The 23866-nt window shown below is 40.2% G+C and overlaps 1 protein-coding gene across 12 annotated transcripts in view; it reads left to right on the forward strand.

Moving 5' to 3' along the window:
- The first annotated feature begins 1618 nt into the window (after window positions 1-1618).
- The window catches only part of LOC122068193 (disease resistance protein RUN1-like), a 34887-nt gene continuing 12639 nt past the window's right edge, over window positions 1619-23866 (forward strand). For 2 of the 12 annotated variants that reach the window (XM_042632064.1, XM_042632080.1), the window contains exons 1-6: window positions 1619-2396; window positions 2631-3738; window positions 4151-4462; window positions 4553-5278; window positions 5379-6298; window positions 23422-23851. In XM_042632064.1, coding sequence (XP_042487998.1) covers window positions 1936-2396; window positions 2631-3738; window positions 4151-4462; window positions 4553-5278; window positions 5379-5996 — 3225 coding nt within the window. In that variant the 5' untranslated portion in view covers window positions 1619-1935 and the 3' untranslated portion in view covers window positions 5997-6298; window positions 23422-23851. The remainder of the gene's footprint in view (window positions 2397-2630; window positions 3739-4150; window positions 4463-4552; window positions 5279-5378; window positions 6299-23421; window positions 23852-23866) is intronic. The other 10 variants (XM_042632075.1, XM_042632070.1, XM_042632093.1 and 7 more) reach the window with 10 other exon arrangements.

Genomic DNA, 23866 nt, shown 5'->3' on the forward strand with positions numbered 1-23866 from the left:
TAATGTCTAATAATAAGTTTGTTACATCCTTCACTCACACTCAAGGATTTAGGGGACGATATCGGTATCGGTATTGGCCTATGTTGATACTGATTCGATATTGATCCAAATTGGATGGGATCAGTGAGTATCAGTCTATTTTACCCCTCATTTTTATAAAAAAATACTATTTTTTCGTATTTTATCCCTAAAAAGATCCAGATAATCAATTTGGATTGGTATCAGATCGGGGATCGGTCTCAATCGATATTGATTCGATACGACTTATCCTAGATCAATACTTGAAACCATGCTCACACTAGAATTTTATTATTATTTATGGGAGAAAGAGCCTTGCAAGGGCATGCTAATATGAAGCCAGTGACAGTGTGTACAAAAGCATCTTCATTGCATGGTGATGGTGGGGTGGGGCAACATAGTCTATCTGCACCCGGCTGTCTCTGGGCATGGGGATCGTAAACAAGTAACGTTTTTTTTACTGTTTTTTATATATTTTTAATCAAGCTTTTTTGGGAATAGGAGGTAAACCCGTTAGCTCTCTCTAAAGGCGTGATTTAGTAATAATGATATTAGTTGTACGGAAGGTTAGGAAGTTAATCATCTAGATAAGAGCTGCTTCTTTTTTTTCTTATTGTTTTGTTTTTGTTACCCTAGCCCCTTCATCTGAGTCTTACCATTAATACAACTAAGTAGGATCCAATGGCAATACCATTGGTGTGAGGTATAGATCCTTCCCCATGTTGGCATCGTAAGAACCCTCTTCAATTAAATAATCAATTACTTCTTTTATTATTAAAAAGAAAAAAATCATTATATCACTATTACTGTCGAAAATCAGCTAGAGGAGCTAAACCTGCATAAGGACAGAAGGCAGGGACCCGGAGGTATTTCCGGGGTTAGTATTCCGACGCCCAAGTTAGAGACCAGTGGAATAATGTTTTCACAAGAGTAATGGTGTGTTGACCTACCTCTCCCTCCTTTCGGGCCCTCTCTTGTAGTGCTTAGGGTCTAGGTTTTTGGGAGTCTCTCTGGGGTTTGCCTTTTTCTCGAGTCCCACTCGGATACGTGCTATTCCCCATGTGGGGAATATTTTTTATTCGGGTATCTTCTCTTCACGTGGTTTGCGTGGTTAGAATTCTTATGGCCTCTATCAGGTGGGCGACATGTGTCATTCCTTTGGATACCACGTGTTCTTACCTTACAGGGTGATTAATTGGGTCGTATCAATCACCAATCTACAACGATCCAACCCGCATGTGCATCAAAACCACTAACCTTCTCCAATTACCCCCTAATGAAATATTTCTTAATTAATTACCTTGCAAAGAGCTAAAAGCCTAAAGCCTCTAAGGCCTAACTCAAAAATGGCTCCAATGTTCAAATGATCACCTGATTATACAATTGAGTATCTAATATCTGTTTCATTTTCTAACATTACATAGATGAAGAAAAATATATTTAAAAAAATAAAAATAAATAAGGGGTATGAAATGCTTATTTACCAGATGATCGTACGAAAAAAAAAGTATAGTTTTTCTTTTTAGAAATCTCATTCCCACTAACCAAAAAAGCCCAAACAGAATTAGCGCCTTCACTTTACTTTCCTACCGACAAAGACCACTTTACTTTCCTACCGACAAAGAGCAAGCAGATTTAGCGGAGAGCGCATTTACTCTACTTACTTTCCCTACCGACAAATCCCAAAACAGATTTAGAGCATTTACATTGCTTTCCCGTTGTGGTTTCTCCCTGTAAATTCAAGTTATTTTACCCTCAAACGAACGAATTCCATTGTTTGTTGAGCAAAATTTTCGATCCATTAATCATCAATCTTCTTCAATCAGACACAAATCAATTCGCTTCGCACACAAATAGAGTTCCTTTAACAGATTCAGTCTTATCTATCTATCTAATCTATCTGCACCTGATATCTTCATGGAGTCACGCGTTGGATCTTCAAGTTATGATGTGTTTATCAACTTCAGAGGCGAAGACACCCGCAATACTTTTGTTGGTCACCTTCACATGGCTCTGAAGGATCGTGGAATCCATGCTTTCATTGACAGCAAAGATCTGTGGAAAGGAGAAGATATTGAGCCCGTACTCCTCGGAGCAATAAAAGGTTCCAAGCTCTCGATTGCTGTCTTAAGTGAAAGATACGCAGAGAGTAGTTGGTGCCTCAGGGAGCTCGCTCAGATGCTGGAATGTCATCGAACCAGTGGTCAAGTTATTTTTCCCATTTTCTTCAAGGTGAAGACATCTCACGTTAAGAATCAAACTGGATGTTTTGAGATTTCTCCTCAGAGACATGGCAAGGAGTCGCCCCAAACTCTACAGAGATGGAAGGACACTTTGCGAGCTATAGGAGATAAGAGTGGATGGGTTTTTGACAACGGGTAATTCTTACTAGTCCCTCAAAACTACTACTTCTCTGAAGGTCATATCATATCTTAAGTTCATATTTTATCATTTCAAGTTTCTACCCATTCCAGTGATAAAGAAATATATCTTAATAATAAGATTTCTTCCCTTAAGAAACTTTATCAAATTCATATTTTCTATTAAGATTTGAGTTTCACTTTCCAATTGTTTTGTGAATTGTAACTTGTTTTTCTGTGAACTAATTACAGATATGATCAATCAGAGTTGATCAAGTCAGTTGTTCAAAGTGCTTGGATCCGATTGAATATGGTTCCCTTGATAGGTGTTAAACACCCTGTTGGATTAGAATTCCGCATAGAATCTGTATTATCTCTACTAAAAATCAGTTCTACAGATGTTCAGTTCTTGGGGATATGTGGTGTAGGTGGCATTGGGAAGACAACCATTGCGACAGCGGTATACAATTGCATCTTTAAAAACTTTAGTAGGAGTTGTTTTCTTGAAGACATTAGAGAGCAAGCATCACAGCTCAATGGTATGGTTTGTTTGCAAGAGAAACTTCTCTACAGTATATTTCGGCAGAAAATAAAAATATGCAATTCTAGAGAAGGATCAAGATTGATAAAAGAAAGACTTGCAAATACAGATATTCTTCTCATTCTTGATGATGTGGGTCATCGTTCCCAATTAAATGCATTGGCTGATCCCGATTGGTTTGGTCCTGGAAGTAGGATAATCGTGACAACTAGAGATCAGAACGTTCTAATCGGAATTGCTGAAAGTAATAGAAAACTATACGAGCCTGAAGAATTGAACGAGGAAGAAAGTCTTTGGCTCTTCAGTTCATACGCTTTTTCTACAGACCAACCTCCTGATGATTATATGCAGCTTTCAGTTGATATAGTAGGCACTACAGGAGGGTTGCCCTTAGCCTTGGAGGTTTTGGGTTCTGATTTATCTTTTGTAGAAGATAAAGAAGTATGGAAAAGTAGGCATCGTATATTGAAACAAATTCCTCATAATGATGTCTATGGAAAGTTAAAACTAAGCTTTGATAATTTGCAAGATGATATTGAAAAAGCCATGTTTCTTGATGCTGCATGCTTTTTCATAGGATGGAAGAAAGAAACCATAATTTCCATATGGGAAGCTTGTGGCTTTGAACCGAGATACCGCATAGAAGTTCTGAAAAGAAAATCCCTCTTAAAGATTGATGAATCGAATACATTGTGGATGCACGATCAGATTCGAGACATGGGAAGGGGAATTGTGTACCTTCAAAGTCCTCTAGAACCTGGTAAACGTAGCAGGGTATGGTTTCATGACGATAGCATGAAGGCATTAAATGGTGGTAAGGTAAGAGCTAATTCCATGAATCTTTTTTTTTTTTTTTTTTTTTTTTCCTTTTTTAATTTGCCTCTTCTACTACTATAGGTTAAGCATGTAATTCTAATATATGAATAGCTATTGAAATAAGGAGAAAGTTTTCCTCCACTGTGTGAGAAGGGTTGAGCCACTATCCTAGGGTCCTAAAACATCTCCCCCACCTATTGGACAAAGTCAATAATTCCCTCCTCCCTGTTGCATAATACCATCTTCCACCCATTAGAAAGTTGCGGTCAAGGGATTCCCCTTCACCGTGGCTTAAGGAAAACTCAATCCTTGAAATAAAGTGCGTTAGTACCAAATGCGATAATTATGAGTATGTTGACAAAGCCTCTACACTTTTATGTCTATTTTTTTTACTTTGACTATTTTTTTGCTATAGGGGAATGAAATGGTTGAAGGTCTCCTCCTTGGCTTCAATTCAAATGATGGTTTTTTCTTTAATTGGGTACATTCAAAAGATTACGACAACATTTGTTTACATACTAAAGACTTTGAGAAGATGCCTAAACTAAGATTACTAAAAGTTGAAGGAGCAACCTTGGAGGGAAGCTTTCAGCGTCTTCCTTCTGGGTTAAGATGGCTCAGTTGGTGGAGTTCTCCATTGGCCAACTTTTATCATGAAGATTTAGTTATGCTTGACTTAAGACATGGACAGTTTAGACAAGCTTGGAATAACTGGCCTGAAAATAAGGTGAGTGGTATTTGTCTTTTTTCTTTCTCATTTTACAACTAAGAGTGTTAATGGACATTGATATTTTATATTCATATCTTTGGTTGACAGTTGTTTCAACAATTGAAAGTTCTTCAACTCAGTTGGTGTCTGAATCTGTCCGAGTCTCCCAACTTCTCAGGATTTCCTCGTTTAGAGAGGTTGTATCTTGATAGTTGCCACAGTTTAATTAATTTACACGAATCCATTGGGGAGCTCCAGCAGCTTGTTTGCTTGAACTTGGAAAATTGCATTTTGCTTAGGGAACTCCCAGACAGTATATGTATGTTGCGTTCTCTTCAAAACCTTATTCTCACTGATTGCTTCTCACTCGGCAAGTTGCCTGAATCCATTGGTGATCTAAAAGAATCTTTAGTTGAGCTTTTCTTGAACGGCACAAATATTAAAGTGCTGCCTGATGGTGTTGGAATATTAAAAAAGCTGGAGGTATTAGATCTTTATGGCAATCATGCATTAATGTATCTGCCAGGGTCAATGGAAAATATGAAGTCTTTGCACTGCTTAATCCTTGGTGGAGGTGACAAGCTTCTTCTGTGCAGACCAAAGCTTCCATCTAGTTTAATTAAATTTCATGTTTGGGAAACAAAATTTGAAAGTTTACCAGACATACAAAACATGAAAAACTTGGAGAAATTGTACCTTGCAAATGTTTGTGTAAAGGTCGAGCAATTTAGAGGCTTCGTGAAGACAAGGAACGATGAATTCAGTGAAAGGATCTGTAAAGTGGATAGACGCTCCTGCATTGTAACAAATCGTTGGTGGCATACACAAGGCCAGGTCCTTTTCCTGTCTTTCTTTGCCTACCTTATTACTAACAAAACCAAATTTAGTTTCTCAAATTGATGATCGACAGGGTCTTTCTTTTCCTCTCTTACAGGGAACATTTCTGTGGGGTAACATTGAAAGTTGGAGACAGATTTGGATACCTTTGCAAAAGATAGATGAAGTTCGCCCTGGGGTGTGGATCCCACACGTCAGAGGGAGGTCCCACACCCATGGAAGGTGTGCACTCTGTCCCCCGCCCCCACATGGGTTGTGGATCCAAACTCGTTTCTTGATTCCTGATGATGATGAGATCTGTAGCAGCAGGTTAATTATGCATGTTTCTTTGAGTGTCTCCGTACATGAAGGCATACTATTGGAGTATATACAAAAAGATCTCACTCTAAAATCTTTTATCCATAGCAAAGATAAAAAAATTGATTGTAAAATTAAGCTGAGAATTGAAGGTATGAAAATAACAGGTCGAGATCATATAGAATATATTCAAGAATTCGAAGGGTTTGATTGGTTTGGGGTTCAGCTGGAAGGCAGAGATGCTATTGAGATATCAATTGTAGACTTAAATTTGTGTCGTTCATTTGAAAAAAATATTAATATTGATTGCACGGGGTTGAACCTGTTCCTGATAAAAGAGGGGCCGATGTTTGACAACCAATTGAGTTCATGCCATTATTATGGTAAGAGATTTCTTGAAATTGTAAGATATAATTGATGATGATGAAGGATATATTGGAACCTACATTGGAGGAAGAAGAGGAGAGGACTAATGAAATGGGTGAAACACAGAGGCAGAGTTATTTGAGGGTTAGTATTACTGTGAATAATGAAGCGATCAGGTACTGCTTTTCTGGTGAGTATTATATGAGGCCTTACACTTTACTTTCTAATCTAACCTTGTTTGTGTTTTGAATTTCTTTTTGTCTATAAATCAGTGGCTAATGATCAATATCTTCGTGTGGGAAAGAGAGATCACCCAAATGATGGAGAGACTGTCCACTGGCACGGCAATTCAGGGTATGGCAAGACACAGAATATTAAAGAGTAATTCTACATTAAATACCATGAGACTCAATGCAATTGGTGTTTTGATAAGTAATGCTGTCCTCTACATCTCTCAACAATGATTGGGTTGACCTTCTTTATGGTGATGAGTGGAACCATGCTTGGAATATGAGAATATATATATATATATATATATTTTTTTTTTCGCAATGGGGGATGAGTAGTATCATGATTGGAGGGTTGCATGTGTTTCTGTTGCCTTGGCCCATGTCTGGTAGAAACCCATCTATTGGCCATAATATGTCAGTAGAGTGAGCATAGGAAAAATACATGTAGAAGTTAATTCCTTTTTTCATATCCCCACAGCCTTAAGTAAGAATTAGGGTTCTAGCAGTGCATCTCGCCTATGAATTTTCTCATTCATTCAAGAAACCTTCGATGATTGTTCAAAATCCAAATATCTACAACCTGCAAGTGTCTTATTATTGGCCTTGAAAATTCTAGACATACAAAGAATGATTCTCCTTCTCCATTTCTGCGAACCACCCCCACCCCCCCCAAAATAAAATAAAAAATAAAAAATAAAAAAATTTATGCTATATCCCACAAAGAGAAAGGGAAAAGGAGAAGCCATGTTTTGATCTCATATCTGGGCAATGTAACCTCCATCTGCCCTTTTCAATCGTTCACGCAAATTTTGTCCAGCTACTCCAAGTAGCCAGCTAATTATGTTGTGATAAACTACATATAAGATCTGGTTAAGTTGTATGAGGCTTTATTGTCTCTGTTTCTCTTCCATTACCTCCTGGGGTTCTTCAATGAGATGTTCTTTCTCTTGGAAAGCTCAGATTATTTAAGACTGGGCAGCTTTTAATGTTTCAGAAGCTGCCTCATGCTATTGGCTGGATATTTTGGAATATGTGTAATGGCTCCTTAATTGAGTATTAAGAGCTTTCCAGAATTACTTCGAGGGACATTAAATATGGACCTTCATCAGTCATACTCATCCAGAAGGGAGGAGGTTTTGAAGATTGAGATTCACCAATCATGTGTATCTCATGAATGTCATTACAATGGTCCGTAACCTATTCCCTAATAATTACATCAGCAGAATGTCTCAATTCTATTCTGTAACTGATGCTGTTTTTTTTCTGTTTTTGGAGATTTCTTTTTCTGCATTGTTGTTAATGTATTACTATAGACATGCTGCACTTTTGTTTGGGACGGGAAACTTGGAGTTGAATTTTTTTGTTTCTACTCTCTCTCTCTCTCTCTCTCTATCTGTACAAATTCTTGTCGATTCACTATATTAAAAAGAAGGGTTTTCATCAGATTTGGTCCCATCTCAGGTTTAAATGTTCCAGTTTTTCCTTATTAATTATTATTTCCCATTTTTATCCTTGATTGAATGAATGGGAGATTCTGTCTTTTGGAGGGAAGTTCATTGTCTTCCTGGAGCTCTCAGGTTCCTTGCCCCTCTCTCTCCAGAAAAATTCTTTGTTTGCCCAATGAAAACTCCATCTCCAAGTTCTTCAGCTTTTTCACTCTGTTTAGGTCATAGAAGACAAAAATCAGAAGTTCACTGTACACCTGTAGGGAGATGATGATAGAGGAAGACAACAGGTCATAGGATTCAAGATATAGATACTTACCGATGACCCAAGGAGGTTTGGAACTTTGATTTGGTTGTTTCAATGGCTTTCTGATGCAGATCTGAAGGTTTATCGCAGAAATTCCAAAAGAGGCCAGCCTAGTATATCTACTCTTCTAATTCTGTTCTTAACCAATAGTTTCAACAACAACAAAGCCTCGTCCCAATAATGGGGTCAGTTACATGGATCCAACCAAGGACAAGGAAGAGTAAAAGTAAAAGTAAAAGGAAACAGATGACTGCAAAAATTAACGAAGTAGAACACAGCTGGATGGAGTCTGCTTCCTAGATCCTAGCCCTCCAATCCTGTCTATTCTTGATTAGCCTTTTTAATTCTCTTCTTCAATTTAGGGCTCCTTCATTTGCTTTAGTAAGTCACATGTGTCTTGTTGCTGTGTGTTATGTTTATGTTATGAGTTCAAGGGTGTTAATTTGTCTTTGCTTTATGTTTCTGTGGGGTGGGCTCTATGTCCAATGTGTGAGAAATAAAGATACAAGGACTGATCTGATTGCAGTAGAAATAAAGATGGGTTTGACTAATCTCAATCCTTTCACATGGTTTCAAGTATCGGTATTGTATTGGTCATATCATATCAATATAGGATAAGACCGACAATGATATTTGATCGATTCAGATTTATTACTCTCATCGTTTCAGGGGTAAAAAACAAAAAAAACAAAAAAACAAAAAAACAAAAAACAAAAAAAACAAAAACAAAAAACAAAAAACAAAACAAAGATAAAAATGACTAATATTCGAGGCCATACTTGGGAATCTGTCAATTTCTTTCTTCACTACCTCTCTTGTGGTCATTTTTTCCCTGCTCCTAGCTCATGTAGATCCTTCTATTTGAATTAGATCACTCCTCCTTACCAATGCATCCGATGGCCTCCATTGAACTTGGCCATGCCATCTCAAAAGACTTTCCTGAAGCTTATCATGAATTGGGTCAATTCCTAAATCCTCTATAATACGTTAACTAATAGTTTCTTAATGTTTTTAAGTTCGTTCTCTTTTATTTAAGTATTTAAGTTGGCCTAATGAGCTTATTTAGTGGAAATAAGCTTTGGGTTGGGTTATGTATGTGTGTGAAGCTTTGAGCTTTTAAGTTAGTTCTCTTTGATCCAATTGAATACTTTGTCGTGTGAAGCTCGGGTGGATTGCTCTATTGCTCATCTTCATGTGCTGCTATTCTTGTACTGGAGTTGTGGAATCTATATTCTAAATTCTGCCATTAATAAGTAAGTTCGGACCTTGAGTTGTTCTCCAAATTCCTGTTCCACCTAGAATTTACATGTTACGCGTTACATGTTTTTTGAGATTAAGTAATACATCCATTAGATCGCTTCAGGATTTTGACTGTATATTCAGGAACCCTAATGGTAAATTCGATTTGAGTTTGACCTAAATCCTACCATCTGATCTTGAGATAATCTGTTTGGACCTTTCTTGTTGAATTGATTATGAGCTTTAAGCTTTTGCTTATGTCATATGTTGAATCAATTGAGCACTACAAATCCTAATTTCTGAATTCTGGTTGGTCTTGGAAATTATTGTTTTACCGTTGCTTTGGTTACTGTTTGTTTCCTCATCAATATACTGATTTTCAACTCTGTTTTAATTGCCAATTCATGACAGATTTCAGTGTGAATCTATTACCCTGTGTTCTGTTCTTGTTTGCTGATATTACCTAAATACCCTTCTCCCAGATCTACTAGGATTGCCCCCCATATAACCTGAATTATTCTTTGATTTAAAGACCTTGTCTATTGGCTGCTGTTTTGAGTCTTTCAAATACAGTATTACATTACTCTCTCTCTCTCTCTCTCTCTCACACACACACACACACACACACACAGGAACTGGTATGCCTTTATCTGTATATGTTTCACCAAATTTATGTTTTTACTGGTTTTACCAGTGAGTGCTGCTAGAAGCTTGGGGGGTAGATTTCCTATTTGTTGTTTGTTGGTTTATTTCCTTTTCCCTTGCCTCAAAAAGAACATATTCTTAGGTTTGAAGGCTGGCTGATTCCCTTCTACTCTTGGTATTGATTGTTTATGGGTGGTCATATTGTGATGCAAACTAGTTAATTCAGGATGAATTGTGAGACATTGTCTTTGCTTGTTTTCGCCAATGCCCAATGCAATGAGTGCTGCTGAAATTACTTATTAGTTTGTTCTGCATTTCCAGTGTCAGCAACACTGAAGTTTTGTCATCAGTGTCTTCATACTCGAGCAGCAGTTAGTTGGGAATGTAAACATAGTATACTTTTGGCTGATCCTTGTTGATGCAGATCCTTGTACATTAAACAGGAAGGATAAATAAATTGAAATGAAACAAAATAAAAATATTAGAAAATAGCATGGACAGCAATGAAGTTGTGGGAAGACAATTCATTTGTTTTCGCATTGTCATATGGGAAATAGATAAGTTACTGATTCTCATTGATTATGAGCTTTGGAAACTTTGCATTCTTTTGATAATTCAAACCTGAGAATTGAAATGGAGCAACAAAATTTTGCAGCTGCTTTATCCTTAGATTAGGGTCTAGTTCTAGCTAATATGATTGTTTGATCCTTCTTATTACATGTGAAATTGGGCAGAGTAACTCAATTTGCATTGGAAAAAAAAAAGTCAAAATAGGAAAGGACTGTTTTGATGGATCCTCAATTCAACTAGGACCACTCCTGTGTAAACTTCCTATTCTAATGTAATTGATATAAATTAGATAGCAAATGCTTTCTTTTATAATTTATATCATGCTACCTGTGATATGTGTAATTTTAACTCCCATTATGTCCTCATTATTTGGTTGCAAGTTATGACCATACCACAGGTACCAGTTAGAACTTGTTTGAGTCTAAAGCTTGGCAGAGATCCACTTGAAAATTTTAGTTGTTGAATTCTAGTTACTTATTGTGCTTATTATGCAGTTATGAAGTTGGCCCTCTTAAACGTAGAATGATAGTGAGCTTCAGATGGTTTAAACGAGCCACTCTTATAACCACAGAGGGTTCGTTTGGAATCAGGAGCTTCTTCAAGTAAAACTGCACCCCAATGAGTATCACTAGCATCAGTTTGAAGAATACGACGGCCATCAGAAGGAATCTGTAAACAGGGGAGATTTTTAGAGAGATGTTTTAGAGCTTGAATGGTTGCTGAGTGTTCAGAAGACCAAGGAGGAGCTTTCTTTCTCAGGAGTTGATGGAGCACAGACGTATGTCTAATTTGTTGAGGAAGAAACTCTGTCATGTAGTTGACTATACCAAGGAATTACTGGACTTGATTTTTTGTCAGGGGACCTTCAGGAAATTGTTGTAGAGAAGTAGCAATATGAGGTTGAAGTTCATATGTTCCTTTGGTAATAGTAACACCAAGAAAATCAATGGTAGAAACACCAATTTGCATTTTCTTTGGGGAAAGCATGATTCCATAGTCTTGAACAATCTTCTGGAAGTGCTGGAGAAGGGAAAGATGTTCAGCCTGTGTGGATGAAAACAGAAGAATATCATCAATATATATCAGGGCACGATCCTGAATAGGAGCAAAAATTTTCATCATGGCACGTTGAAATATTGATGGAGCCGTCTTTAATCCAAATGGCATAACTGTCCACTGTAAGTGATGTCCAGGGACACAGAAAACTGTCTTAGGTCTATCTTCAGGAACAATCCCAAGTTGCCAAAAATCTTCTTTAAGGTCAAACTTGGAGAAGACAGTTGCAGAGGCTAACTGGAGTAACAGTGCCGGGCGAGTTGGTAAGGGGAACTTATCATCAGCCAGGAAGAAGTTTAGAGGCCGATAATTTATCACCATTCTCATCTTACCACGGATCTGTTCTGTTCGTTTGTTCACATAGAACGCCTGACATGCCCATGGGGACACAGTTGGTTCTAACAATCCTTGATCTTGGAGTTGTTGAAGTTCTTGTACTGCAAGGGCTAAATGTTCTGGATTCATGCCAGGATGACTGGCCTTTGTTGGATTCACATCTTCATTCTTCTTAAAAGGTAAAGAGATGAAGAACTTGGAATTCTGCCAAAGAGGATGAGTACACTTTGTCAAGAACTCAGTATGAGAGTCTGCACAGGAAGTCTGCAGAAGTTTTCCTTTAAACTCATCAAACAGTGTAGGACCTGTACCTGCAAGAAATAAGTTAGAAAAAGGGGACCAAGGGAGTACTTCTTGTTTATACACAAGACCATGGGGTGTCCATTTGAGGGGAAGATGACTAAGAACATCAAAACCTATAATGAGATCTCTACCAGGACAGTGGGAGCCTAACATAACATGGGTGAACGAAAGGGTTGGAAGAAGTTGAACTTTAATGGGTTGTTTGGTGACAAGGGTGATATAGAAGGTTTCACTGTTAGCTGCTAAAAACGGAAGAGGGGGTTCTTGAGATTTCCAGAAGTGGTCTAGGAGAACCTTGGGAGACAAAATGGTTGTAGCTACACCTGTATCAAGGAAAGCTATTAAACGGACTGGTTTAGCATAAGGTTCAGGGATTATGGTTACTGCAGCATGGGTTAAGGTTATAGACTGACAGTGAAGAAGTGGTTGTCTTGGAGGGAGGAAAGGAATAACCTGGTAGAAGGATTCAGAATCCTCGGACTCGGAGAGAGAAAACTTTGGGTCTAAGTCTGTAAGAGAATTTGGATCTGCATCAGCATCATCAGGGTAGTCAATTGCAAACAAAGAGAGGTCAGTAGGATCTGCATCCAAAGAGGACAGTGACTCAAGATCAACATCTTGTAGATCATCATGGTGAAGTGAAGCAAGCATATGAAGAACTTTCTCTTTCTTGCGAATATTAGGACAGTTCTTAGCAAAGTGTCCATCTTTTCCACAAATAAAGCAAGAAGTAGACTTGTTCTTTCCTCGAAACTGTTTCTTGTGGAGGAATTTCCATTGAGGTTTAAACCGTTTAAATTGAGAAGGCTTAAAAGGAAACCGTTTCTTGTGCTTCTTTGAGAAGTGAGAAAACTTCTTATGATGAAAAGGCTTTTTTGTAGGACAATCACAAGAGTGATTAGAGCCTTTACACTTGATCTTCATCCAAGAAGTATCACATGCAGAATGGACCTTGTCAGATTTGGATTGTAATTCTTTCCAGATTTTCTTGATATTACAAAGCTTGTCAAGAGTTGTGAGAGCAAAACTGTATAAAGAACCAATACTGCAGGATGCCAGGGAGATATTTTGATTTCGCAGAAATTGGAGAGTATCAGCACCAAGAGGGTCTGGAAGTGAATTCAAAAAGATCTGCTTGAGATTTTCATCATCTAGACCGCCAATTTTATGGAATCTGTCTGTCATGCGAGAGAAGTGTCGGTCAAGATCTGGACGAGCTAGAGAACAACACTTCAACTGTAAAAACTCTTCTCGAGCTTTTGTAATATCATTCGAAACAGGGCCAAGAAATTCTTGATATAGAGCTGTGATGAAGTGGCTTTCAGGGAGTTGAACAAGTTGCAATTGTCGATAACCACCAAGAGCTAAATACCATTCTCTGAGTTTGCCTTGTAGCCGAGCAACAAACTTAGTCAGAACACTGACAGAGGTAGCACCTTCTTGAAGGATTTTAGCATTGATCCAGGCATGAAAATCAGCAAACTTGGATGCCCACTTGGGAACAGGGACATCATCCAAGGTAAAGAACTGCTTGGGATCTTGGTTCTGAAAAGGAGCATATTGTGGACCAGGAGGAGGTTGAGGAATTTTACGATTATGAACCATAGGGTCATCCTGATCACCATCCATCTCATCGACATACGGAGGTGCAGGATAAGGGACAGGAGGTGGATCTGGACTTGTATTCATGAAAGAGGGAATGGGTTTAGAGTCATGAAGAGCTAGGGTGGTGAGAAGGTCAGATAACACATCATCGCTGGAAGGGGTTATGGCACCTATGGGAGGATGTTTGGATTTATTTTTAGGAGGTGAGGGTGAAGGGGATGGACAGGTAGGGATAGGAGGTGATGGTGCAGGGTAGGTTACAGGCATAGGATAAGGTTGAAAGGGTGGAGGTAAATTTTTTTCCCAATCCTCATCAGAGGAAGTGTCCTTGATTGTGCATGCCAAAGGGACTTTTCTGGGCTGTTGCCTGGGAGCAATATTCTTCAGGTTGCGTTGTTGACGCTGCAGAGCTTTTAGTTCTTCAAGCGGGAAGGATCTGGGAGAAGCAACTACTGGAGGAGCCGGGGTAGCATAGATGGCAAAAGGATCTGGAGATAAAATACTTGGAATTGCTAGAGGTAAAGGTTGTTGTGTACTAGATGTTGCTGCTTGGGGTGGAGCTTGTTGTAAACTGTGTAACTGGGCCTCAAGAAACTTGAGATGTTTCTCTTTCTGGCCAATGAGTGCAAAAGCTTGGGCTGTATCAGCAGTAGTAGAAGCAATACCAGCAAGTTCAGTGTGGACTTGGTCCATCTCAGCTTTGAGGGATTTGATTAATTGAGTATGCCGTCCAACAGTGCCTTGGGTGTGCTGTGTAGAAGCAAGGATACGTTCAAGGTACTGATTTTGAACAATGGCATTTACATTCTGCCAATTCAAAGCTGCTTCAGCCTGAAAAATATCCTTTTGTTGTCCTGTGGGCAAGATAGGAGATTTGACTTTCCATACATGTCGTACACCATGAGAATCAGGACCATAATCTGCAGGACCAGGGAAATTCTGCAGAGGAGTAAAGGAAGAGGATTCTGGAGTATACATACAACAAGGAGGGACTATAGGAGAAGGTGCTTGAATAGATGGAGAAGGTTTACAGACTGGAGTAGGAGGAGGAATATAAGGAGGTTCCAAAGGAGCATCGTATTTTACCATAAAGGGATATCGGGCTTCAGTACTCAACGGTCCGACAGTAGGATCTCCTGACTCATATCGTTCCCGTAGAATAGTCTGGGAAGACTTTCGTTTGGGAGGGTGGTAGTAGTCATCATCGGAGTCTTGGAGACAGTCATCACAATCACAAAGGTCAAAATACTTATGACCAGTGACTGGATCAGAGAAATAGTACACCGGGTTACCTTGAGTATCAAAAGATTTAACAGGAATCTTAGGTGCCTGAATCATTCCTGTGAACTGAGTAGGAAAAGAAGAAGGTAAAGGGTGTACCGGAGGATTCGGAAAACAGATTTCAACCTCACTAGAGGGGTGAGTGATATACTGAGGATCAGTAGACTGAAGAGGCTCTATCGGAGCAGGTTGGCTTGTAGCCATTTGTTGTTCATAAGCCGTAACCCAGGAAGAAGAAGACGAAGAAGTTCATCTCGGGGCAATTGTCTGGGTACATGAGTAAGGCTTGGAACATGATCAGACTCCACAGAGAGGAAAAGAGCATCCTCTTGTTGGCTTTTGGGTAGGTCATAGGCATGATTTTGTAACCGATAAGCCAATTGGTAGTGGAGAGTTCCTGCTAAAGCCGTAGAAGTCTGGGGAGTACCAGAAATTTGGATTTGGAACTTCAAAGCAGAGGGAAGATGGGGATCGGCTAAAGCTATATTGAAATTAGGGTAGAGAGTGAGGAATATGGTTTCTGCATTTAGGGTGGTCTGAACAGTGGCAATCACGGCATGTTCATACTGCAGAAAGCGACTGTCAAGAAGGGTATGAGTGTATGTATCCAGTATGTATGTATGCCGACACCCTCGACATACGGTTCCACACCATGTGAAGTCCATGTGAAGTCCTAGGTCCCACATGTCCTGTAAGTCCATGTGAAGGTCCCACATGTCTTGTAAGTCCATGTGAAGGCCTCATGTCCTAGGTCCCACATGTCTTGTAAGTTTGGCTATTTAAAGCCCTGATGAATGCATTAGAGGGTAGAGCCCGGTTTCGTGTGTACATCATGAGAGAAATGGTATCAGAGCCTTTAGTGTTTTCTTTCTCCGGCTAAGGTCCTTCTCCGGCGGCCTTCTCATTTCGGTTTGAACCTCTGCTAGTTAAAGAGACGATCTAGGCCACGCCCTATTGCAGGTTACTTCTTGGTTCTGGTTTTTCTGGTGTCGGAAAAAGATGCTGTGAGCGATGGGTTTTCAGGCCCAGGAGAGGCCGTTTTTATACCCTGTAACGGCTCAGGTTGCTCCGCCTCTGAAAACTAGGTCCAAGAGGGTCCTGATCGGCCTCGACTAGTATTCTTTTTATCTATCTGAGTTTCGCCGGTGAGTTGTGTTGTTTGGTCTTTGGACTTGCTGCCTCTGTTCCGGTATGTCTCTTTCCCGTTGTTCAACCTCTTCTCGAAGCTCTGCTTCGTCTTCTTCTTCTTCCCGATCTTCTTCTTTCTCTTCTATTGATTCCCTGTATGAGTTTGACTACTTACCTGAAGAGCAGATAATACCTGCGACTCCGTCTCCTCTGTTGAACCCTTATACTGTCTTTTCGAAGACAAAATCCTCTTCTTCTTCCTGGAAGGCTCTTATTGCTCCTCGGAAGAAAACTCCACCTCTGAAAGAGTTGGTTCAGGTCTCTCGCTGTGATCAGTATCACATCCCTGCCACTGATAAGGAACAGTTGTTTACCTTAGAGATTCCGTCTAACCTCATTCCCCAGTGGAAAAATCAGGGTTATACTCATCTCCATTTTGGTGCGATTAAGTTCGCCCTTTCTTTCCATGGCAGAAAAGGTCTTCCCGTGGCTTCTCGGATCGCCCTTCTTGACAGTCGCTTTCTGCGGTATGAACATGCCGTGATTGCCACTGTTTAGACCACCCTGAATGCAGGAACCATATTTCTCACTCTTCTACCCTAATTTCAATATAGCCTTAGCCGATCCCCATCTTCCCTCTGCTTTGAAGTTCCAAATCCAAATTTCTGGTACTCCCCAGACTTCTACGGCTTTAGCAGGAACTCTCCACTACCAATTGGCTTATCGGTTACAAAATCATGCCTATGACCTACCCAAAAGCCAATAAGAGGATGCTCTTTTCCTCTCTGTGGAGTCTGATCATGTTCCAAGCCTTACTCATGTACCCAGACAATTGCCCCGAGATGAACTTCTTCGTCTTCTTCTTCCTGGGTTACGGCTTATGAACAATAAATGACTACAAGCCAACCTGCTCCGATAGAGCCTCTTCAGTCTACTGATCCGCAGTATATCACTCACCCCTCTGGGGAGGTTGAAATCCGTTTTCCGACTCCTCCGGTACACCCTTTACCTTCTTCTTTTCCTACTCAGTTCACAGGAATGATTCAGGCACCTAAGATTCCTGTTAAATCTTTTGATACTCAAGGTAACCCGGTGTACTATTTCTCTGATCCAGTCACTGGTCATAAGTATTTTGACCTTTGTGATTGTGATGATTGTCTCCAAGACTTCGATGATGACTACTACCACCCTCCCAAACGAAAGTCTTCCCAGACTATTCTACGGGAACGATATGAGTCAGGAGATCCTACTGTCGGACCGTTGAGTACTGAAGCCCGATATCCCTTTATGGTAAAATACGGTGCTCCTTTGGAACCTACTTATGTTCCTCCTCCTACTCCAGTCTGTAAACCTTCTCCATCTATTCAAGCACCTTCTCCTATAGTCCCTCCTTGTTGTATGTATACTCCAGAATCCTCTTCCTTTACTCCTCTGCAGAATTTCCCTGGTCCTGATTCTCATGGTGTACGACATGTATGGAAAGTCAAATCTCCTATCTTGCCCACAGGACAACAAAAGGATATTTCTCAGGCTGAAGCAGCTTTGAATTGGCAGAATGTAAATGCCATTGTTCAAAATCAGTACCTTGAACGTATCCTTGCTTCTACACAGCACACCCAAGGCACTGTTGGACGGCATACTCAATTAATCAAATCCCTCAAAGCTGAGATGGACCAAGTCCACACTGAACTTGCTGGTATTGCTTCTACTACTGCTGATACAGCCCAAACTTTTGCACTCATTGGCCAGAAAGAGAAACATCTCAAGTTTCTTGAGGCCTAGTTACACAGTTTACAACAAGCTCCACCCCAAGCAGCAACATCTAGTACACAGCAACCTTTACCTCTAGCAATTCCAAGTATTTTATCTCCAGATCCTTTTGCCATCTATGCTGCCTCGGCTCCTCCAGTAGTTGCTTCTCCCAGATCCTTCCCGCTTGAAGAACTGAAAGCTCTGCAGCGTCAACAACGCAACCTGAAGAATATTGCTCCCAGGCAACAACCCAGAAAAGTCCCTTTGGCATGCACAATCAAGGACACTTCCTCTGATGAGGATTGGGAAAAACCTTTACCTCCACCCTTTCAGCCTTATCCTATGCCTGTAACCTACCCTGCACCATCACCTCCTATCCCTACCTGTCCATCCCCTTCACCCTCACCTCCTAAAAATAAATCCAAACATCCTCCCATAGGTGCCATAACCCCTTCCGGCGATGATGTGTTATCTGACCTTCTCACCACCCTAGCTCTTCATGACTCTAAACCCATTCCCTCTTTTATGAATACAAGTCCAGATCCACCTCCTGTCCCTTATCCTGCACCTCCGTATGTTGATGATATGGATGGTGATCAGGATGACCCTATAGTTCATAATCCTGAAATTCCTCAACCTCCTCCTGGTCCACAATATGCTCCTTTTCAGAACCAAGATCCCAAGCAGTTCTTTACCTTGGATGATGTCCCTGTTCCCAAGTGGGCATCCAAGTTTGCTGATTTTCATGCCTGGATCAATGCTGAACTCCTTCAGGAAGGTGCTACCTCTGTCAGTGTTCTGACTAAGTTTGTTGCTCGGCTACAAGGCAAACTCAGAGAATGGTATTTAGCTCTTGGTGGTTATCGACAATTGCAACTTGTTCAACTCCTTGAAAGCCACTTCATCACAGCTCTATATCAAGAATTTCTTGGCCCTATCTCGAATGATATTACAAAAGCTCGAGAAGATTTTTTACAGTTGAAGTGTTGTTCTCTAGCTCGTCCAGATTTTGACCGACACTTCTCTCGCATGACAGACAGATTCCATAAAATTGGCGGTCTTGATGATGAAAATCTCAAGCAGATCTTTTTGAATTCACTTCCAGACCCTCTTGGTGCTGATACTCGCCAATTTCTGCGAAATCAAAATATCTCCCTGGCATCCTGCAGTATTGGTTCTTTATACAGTTTTGCTCTCACAGCTCTTGACAAGCTTTGTAATATCAAGAAAATCTGGAAAGAATTACAATCCAAATCTGACAAGGTCTCTTCTGCATGTGATACTTCTTGGATGAAGATCAAGTGTAAAGGCTCTAATCACTCTTGTGATTGTCCTACAAAAAAGCCTTTTCATCATAAGAAGTTTTCTCACTTCTCAAAGAAGCACAAGAAACGGTTTCCTTTTAAGCCTTCTCGGTTTAAACCTCAATGGAAATTCCTCCGCAAGAAATAGTTTCGAGGAAAGAACAAGTCTACTTCTTGCTTTATTTGTGGAAAAGATGGACACTTTGCTAAGAACTGTCCTAATATTCGCAAGAAAGTGAAAGTTCTTCATATGCTTGCTTCACTTCACCATGATGATCTACAAGATGCTGATCTTGAGCCTTTGTACTCTTTGGATGCAGATCCTACTGACCTCTCTTTGTTTGCAATTGACTACCCTGATGATGCTGATGCAGATCCAAATTCTCTTACAGACTCAGACCCAGAGTTTTCTCTCTCCGAGTCCGAGGATTCTGAACCCCTCTACCAGGTTATTCTTTTCCTCCCTCCAAGACAACCACTTCTTCACTGTCAGTCTATAACCTTACCCCATGCTGCAGGAACCATAATCCCTGAACCTTATGCTAAACCAGTCCGTTTAATAGCTTTCCTTGATACAGGTGCAGCTACAACCATTTTGTCTCCCAAGGTTCTCCCATACCACTTTTGGAAATCTCAAGAACCCCCTCTTCCGTTTTTAGCAGCTAACGGTGAAACTTTCTATATCACCCTTGTCACCAAACAACCCATTAAAGTTCAACTTCTTCCAACCCTTTCGTTCACCCATGTTATGTTAGGCTCCCACTGTCCTGGTAGAGATCTCATTATAGGTTTTGATGTTCTTAGTCATCTTCCCCTCAAATGGACACCCCATGGTCTTGTGTATAAACAAGAAGTACTCCCTTGGTCCCCTTTTTCTAACTTATTTCTTGCAGGTACAGGTCCTACACTGTTTGATGAGTTTAAAGGAAAACTTCTGCAGACTTCCTGTGCAGACTCTCATACTGAGTTCTTGACAAAGTGTACTCATCCTCTTTGGAAGAATTCCAAGTTCTTCATCTCTTTACCTTTTAAGAAGAATGAAGATGTGAATCCAACAAAGGCCAGTCATCCTGGCATGAATCCAGAACATTTAGCCCTTGCAGTACAAAAACTTCAACAACTCCAAGATCAAGGATTGTTAGAACCAACTGTGTCCCCATGGGCATGTCAGGCGTTCTATGTGAACAAACGAACAGAACAGATCCGTGGTAAGATGAGAATGGTGATAAATTATCGGCCTCTGAACTTCTTCCTGGCTGATGATAAGTTCCCCTTACCAACTCGCCCGGCACTGTTACTCCAGTTAGCCTCTGCAACTGTCTTCTCCAAGTTTGACCTTAAAGCAGGTTTTTGGCAACTTGGGATTGTTCCTGAAGATGGACCTAAGACAGCTTTCTGTGTCCCTGGACATCACTTACAGTGGACAGTTATGCCTTTTGGATTAAAGACGGCTCCATCAATATTTCAATGTGCTATGATGAAAATTTTTGCTCCTATTCAGGATCGTGCCCTGATATATATTGATGATATTCTTCTGTTTTCATCCACACAGGCTGAACATCTTTCCCTTCTCCAGCACTTCCAGAAGATTGTTCAAGACTATGGAATCATGCTTTCCCCAAAGAAAATGCAAATTGGTGTTTCTACCATTAATTTTCTTGGTGTTACTATTACCAAAGGAACATATGAACTTCAACCTCATATTGCAGCTTCTCTACAGCAATTTCCTGAAGGTCCCCTGACAAAAAATCAAGTCCAGCAATTCCTTGGTATAGTCAACTACATGACAGAGTTTCTTCCTCAACAAATTAGACATACGTCTGTGCTCCATCAACTCCTGAGAAAGAAAGCTCCTCCTTGGTCTTCTGAACACTCAGCAACCATTCAGGCTCTAAAACATCTCTAAAAATCTCCCCTGTTTACAGATTCCTTCTGATGGCCGTCGTATTCTTCAAACTGATGCTAGTGATACTCATTGGGGTGCAGTTTTACTTGAAGAAGCTCCTGATTCCAAACGAACCCTCTGTGGTTATAAGAGTGGCTCGTTTAAACCATCTGAAGCTCACTATCATTCTACGTTTAAGGAAATTCTTGCAGTCAGACGTGCAATTGAAAATTTTCAGTTTCATCTCATTGGACACGGATTCCTCATTGAACTGGACATGTCAAGTTTTCCTCGCATGCTTGAGTTCCGGCAACGCACACTTCCAAATGATCAACTTCTTCGATGGGCTCAATGGTTCTCAAAGTGGTCATTCGACATTAAACACATAAAAGGAAAAGAGAATGTTTTGGCAGATTTCCTTTCTCGTTCTACCCCTTCTTTTTTTGTAATCCCAATCCTTTATCCTTTAACCCCAGGTGCCTCTTCTTCATCTCCCTCTCAACCTAGCCATAACCTTTGCTGTGCCATACCTCCTCAGCTTCCTCCTGAAATCCTTCATACCATAACCTATAAAGCAATTCTTACCTATAGTAACCTTACAGCTCTTCAATTGTTCGAAATTACCCTTCTTCGTGAAGGTCTGTTTCTTGCTGGTTCTACCTTTCACCCAGACTTCCCCTATCTTACAGTTTTTACCTTTACCTCCTTCTATGACCTACAAGAGTTACCTCCTATATTTAAGTGTATCTTCTGACACTTATGTACGGCCTACTCCATAGCACTGTGTTTTCCCCTTCAAGCTATCCAATTCATGTGTATGCGTTGGTGTTCACCTATTGATCCACATCGACCAAACCTGACCATCTTCCAGTTTCTCCTGCTCTTTGCTCCTATAGAAACCTGGTTTCATCTTTTCACCTCTCTACTCCCACAGTCCGATCCCCTTGATCCGACTATGCATTACATTACTGTCCTATTCCATAGACCTCCAGCCATCCTCCAAACTACTGACCCTCCAGATCTACACCCGTGCCATTACATTCATTACACAACAGATTACCATGTGTTTGGAATAAAGCCCTATGCACTCTTCACCACCAGAAGACAGCATCGTTCAGAATGGCTTCACCTTCTTCATACTCTGTGCACAGTAAATGATATCCGGCCTCATCAGTTCCGGCTCCTCTTCTTCATACTGTCGATACAGCTTGGGAACTACATCAGAATGGCCAACTTCCTTGTCCTCGCATTGCTACCCTCATGGAAGCCTATCATGATTGGCTCCTTGATAAAGTTGTTTTCTTCCCAGTCAGCAGTTCGTCCGACTCTGATGATAATATGTCACTTTGAATAAGCAGTATGAGTGTATGTATGAGTATGTATGTGTATGTATGAGTGTATGTTTGCAGTAAGCATTTATGTATGCCGACACCCCCGACATACGGTCCCACACCATGTGAAGTCCATGTGAAGTCCTAGGTCCCACATGTCCTGTAAGTCCATGTGAAGGTCCCACATGTCTTGTAAGTCCATGTGAAGGCCTCATGTCCTAGGTCCCACATGTCTTGTAAGTTTGGCTATTTAAAGCCCTGATGAATGCATTAGAGGGTAGAGCCCGGTTTTGTGTGTACATCAATTTTACTTTACAACTTATTTCTGATGTACTAGAGATATTCAAATCTGCATTCGGTAAATTTGTTCATCGAAGAGAAAATGAGAAATGATTTGATTGTCTGTTATTGATTTGTTCCAATTATGTCTGAGCTCTTAGAGCAGCCAAGGAAATAGGGATGCCTTTACATACTTGATAGAAGATTATTCTCACTCTTTGCATCTCACTCAATGAGTTGTCAGAGTCTATTGGTGATCTAAAAGAACCTTTGGTTGAACTTTCATTGGACAAAACAAATATTAAAGCATTGCCTAATGGGGTTGGGTTGTTAAAGAAGCTTGAAGTATTGGATCTTTCACATTGCGATAAACTAGTGGAATTCCTAAGGTCACTAGAGAATTTGTCGGCTTTGCATTAGATCGACCTAAGTAGATGTGACAAGCTTCTGTACTTACCAAAACTGCCCTCTTGTTTAATTGAACTTCGTGGTCTTAGCAAATCATTGGTAAGCTTTTTAGGCATGCAAAACATGTTGAAATTGTGCCTTAAAGATCAAACAAGAAAAATGAGAAGAGTTTTATGTGAGGCTATGCATGGTTGTAGACTTGTAGTTCAACCCTTGGATGGAGATAAAAGCTGAGCACGATGTGTGATCCAAAATCATAAAAGCTCTCCTTAAAATAAAAACCCCCTTAAATACCACAATCCATAATCCAAATCTGCTTTCTTCCTCTGTTTTATTAATCTAATGATTTATTTTTCTTTAATTGGGTTTTCAGACAATTACAAGATCACACCTGAATCATGGATTTTCTTCGAGGCCGTTAGCTGCAGAGAGTTCATTCGCAGAGAAAGGCAGACTCAAAGGAAGAAGGTACAACGCAGAAGAGAGGAAACTGTGGATTCATAGGTACAGTAGCAAGCACACTCAGAGAAATTTCAACAAGACAATAATAAAGGTAATGAAAAAGAAGAAAAAAATCCGAACGAACTGGAAGCCCATCTCATAATTTAGTCAAAATCGAAAAGGGGAAAAAAAAAATCTTAGTTTTTGATCAATCTGTATGAAGACGGGTTCTTTGTTATGTCTAGCATGCGTGTCGAAACAAACCAAATAACAATAGGCCCAAAGCACGTGGTGGATTCGCCCACAAGATTCCCAAATTTGCAGGTCTCAACCGCGAGGAAGAAGACGAAGACGATCTTTGGGTAAACTGATCTCTC

The sequence above is a fragment of the Macadamia integrifolia genome, chromosome 2, assembly GCF_013358625.1.
Source record: "Macadamia integrifolia cultivar HAES 741 chromosome 2, SCU_Mint_v3, whole genome shotgun sequence".
Classification (NCBI taxonomy): Eukaryota; Viridiplantae; Streptophyta; class Magnoliopsida; order Proteales; family Proteaceae; genus Macadamia; species Macadamia integrifolia.